Source organism: Nannospalax galili, unplaced genomic scaffold (assembly GCF_000622305.1).
Source record: "Nannospalax galili isolate Female #2095 unplaced genomic scaffold, S.galili_v1.0 scaffold1205, whole genome shotgun sequence".
Taxonomy (NCBI): Eukaryota; Metazoa; Chordata; class Mammalia; order Rodentia; family Spalacidae; genus Nannospalax; species Nannospalax galili.
The window spans coordinates 1,070,171-1,071,349 of record NW_008354017.1 but is presented as its reverse complement, the minus strand read 5'-3'; the positions used below and the strand labels follow the sequence as shown (position 1 = coordinate 1,071,349).

The 1,179-nt window shown below is 35.8% G+C and overlaps 1 protein-coding gene across 1 annotated transcript in view; it reads left to right on the top strand.

Annotated features, from left to right (window-relative positions):
- Positions 1-1,179, top strand: part of Mmp16 (matrix metallopeptidase 16) — a 316,715-nt gene that overhangs the window by 307,892 nt on the left and 7,644 nt on the right. The window contains exon 9 of the mRNA XM_008851106.3: positions 886-1,001. Within this exon, the coding sequence (XP_008849328.1) occupies positions 886-1,001 (116 nt within the window). The remainder of the gene's footprint in view (positions 1-885; positions 1,002-1,179) is intronic.

Sequence of the window (1,179 nt, the reverse complement as noted above, 5' to 3'; positions counted from 1 at the left end):
AAAAAAAAAAAAAACAGAGGCTTCTTTATAGTGTACAGGCAATTCTTATATGGGTTTTGATTGCTTCATTGATCTTGTCTCCCCATTAATAATGACTCCTAGTCACTCTCACCCTCTGTTAGTACTCCAAATAAAAGCACCCCAAGCACATGCCTGTAACAGAATACTTTTATCTCTACTTCCTCTCTTGAGACTGCTAGTCTTCCAGAGTCCACAAGCGCTCCTTCACTTTCTCACCGCACGGCACTCACTGGTCCTCACTCGCTGCTGATGCTCCTCAGTGCTGTTCCTCACTTTTCTCTACTCAGAAGTTAGCTTGTTACACAGGACTTCTTTTCCTACAGCTTCTATGCATTCCTTCATAACAGTTGATGCCTCATTTTTTCATAGCAGCTACTGTTGCTATCATATTATGTATTCACTGGGGAATGAGTATACTGTCTGTATCCTGATAGATCCAAAAATCCAGTATTAATCAAAGCAAGGGCACATCTGTTTTGTTCAGAGTTAAATCTTTAAGACCATCAAGATTCAACACATCAATGTATCTATCCATGGATGTGGATGTGCACATATGTTTTTTATGACACCCATATGAATTATACTTAAATAGTTTAAGGCACTTAGCATTTATTATTAATTTTAGCACACTGCATATTCCTTTTAACATTTTCAGTATATGTACAGTAAGTAATTAACATATGCAGAAGAAGACCTACAATAGATTCTTTATGAAAACCCTTTCCAATGATTTCAAGCAGTTTTTGTAAGTCAGTAACAAATGCACAGGTAACAAATTTAAGCATATAGCAAAATTCTAATAAAATTAAAACATTTGTATGCATAATATTTTCCATGCATGTGTTGTTTATTTGTCCTTTTTAGGTATTGGAGATATAGTGAAGAAATGAAAACCATGGACCCCGGCTACCCCAAGCCCATCACTGTCTGGAAAGGGATCCCTGAATCACCTCAGGGAGCCTTTGTACACAAGGAAAATGGTATGTAGCACATGCACTATACATAGCATAAGTTTCCTATTTTAATTACACATAGTATTTTGTTAAATTAATTAGAAAATATCACATTAGAACTATGTATTATGTGCATGCATATTGTATATTTATCATTGGCCCTTTCCTATTAGGGATTTACATTGAGTGTTATGCTCCAGACAGT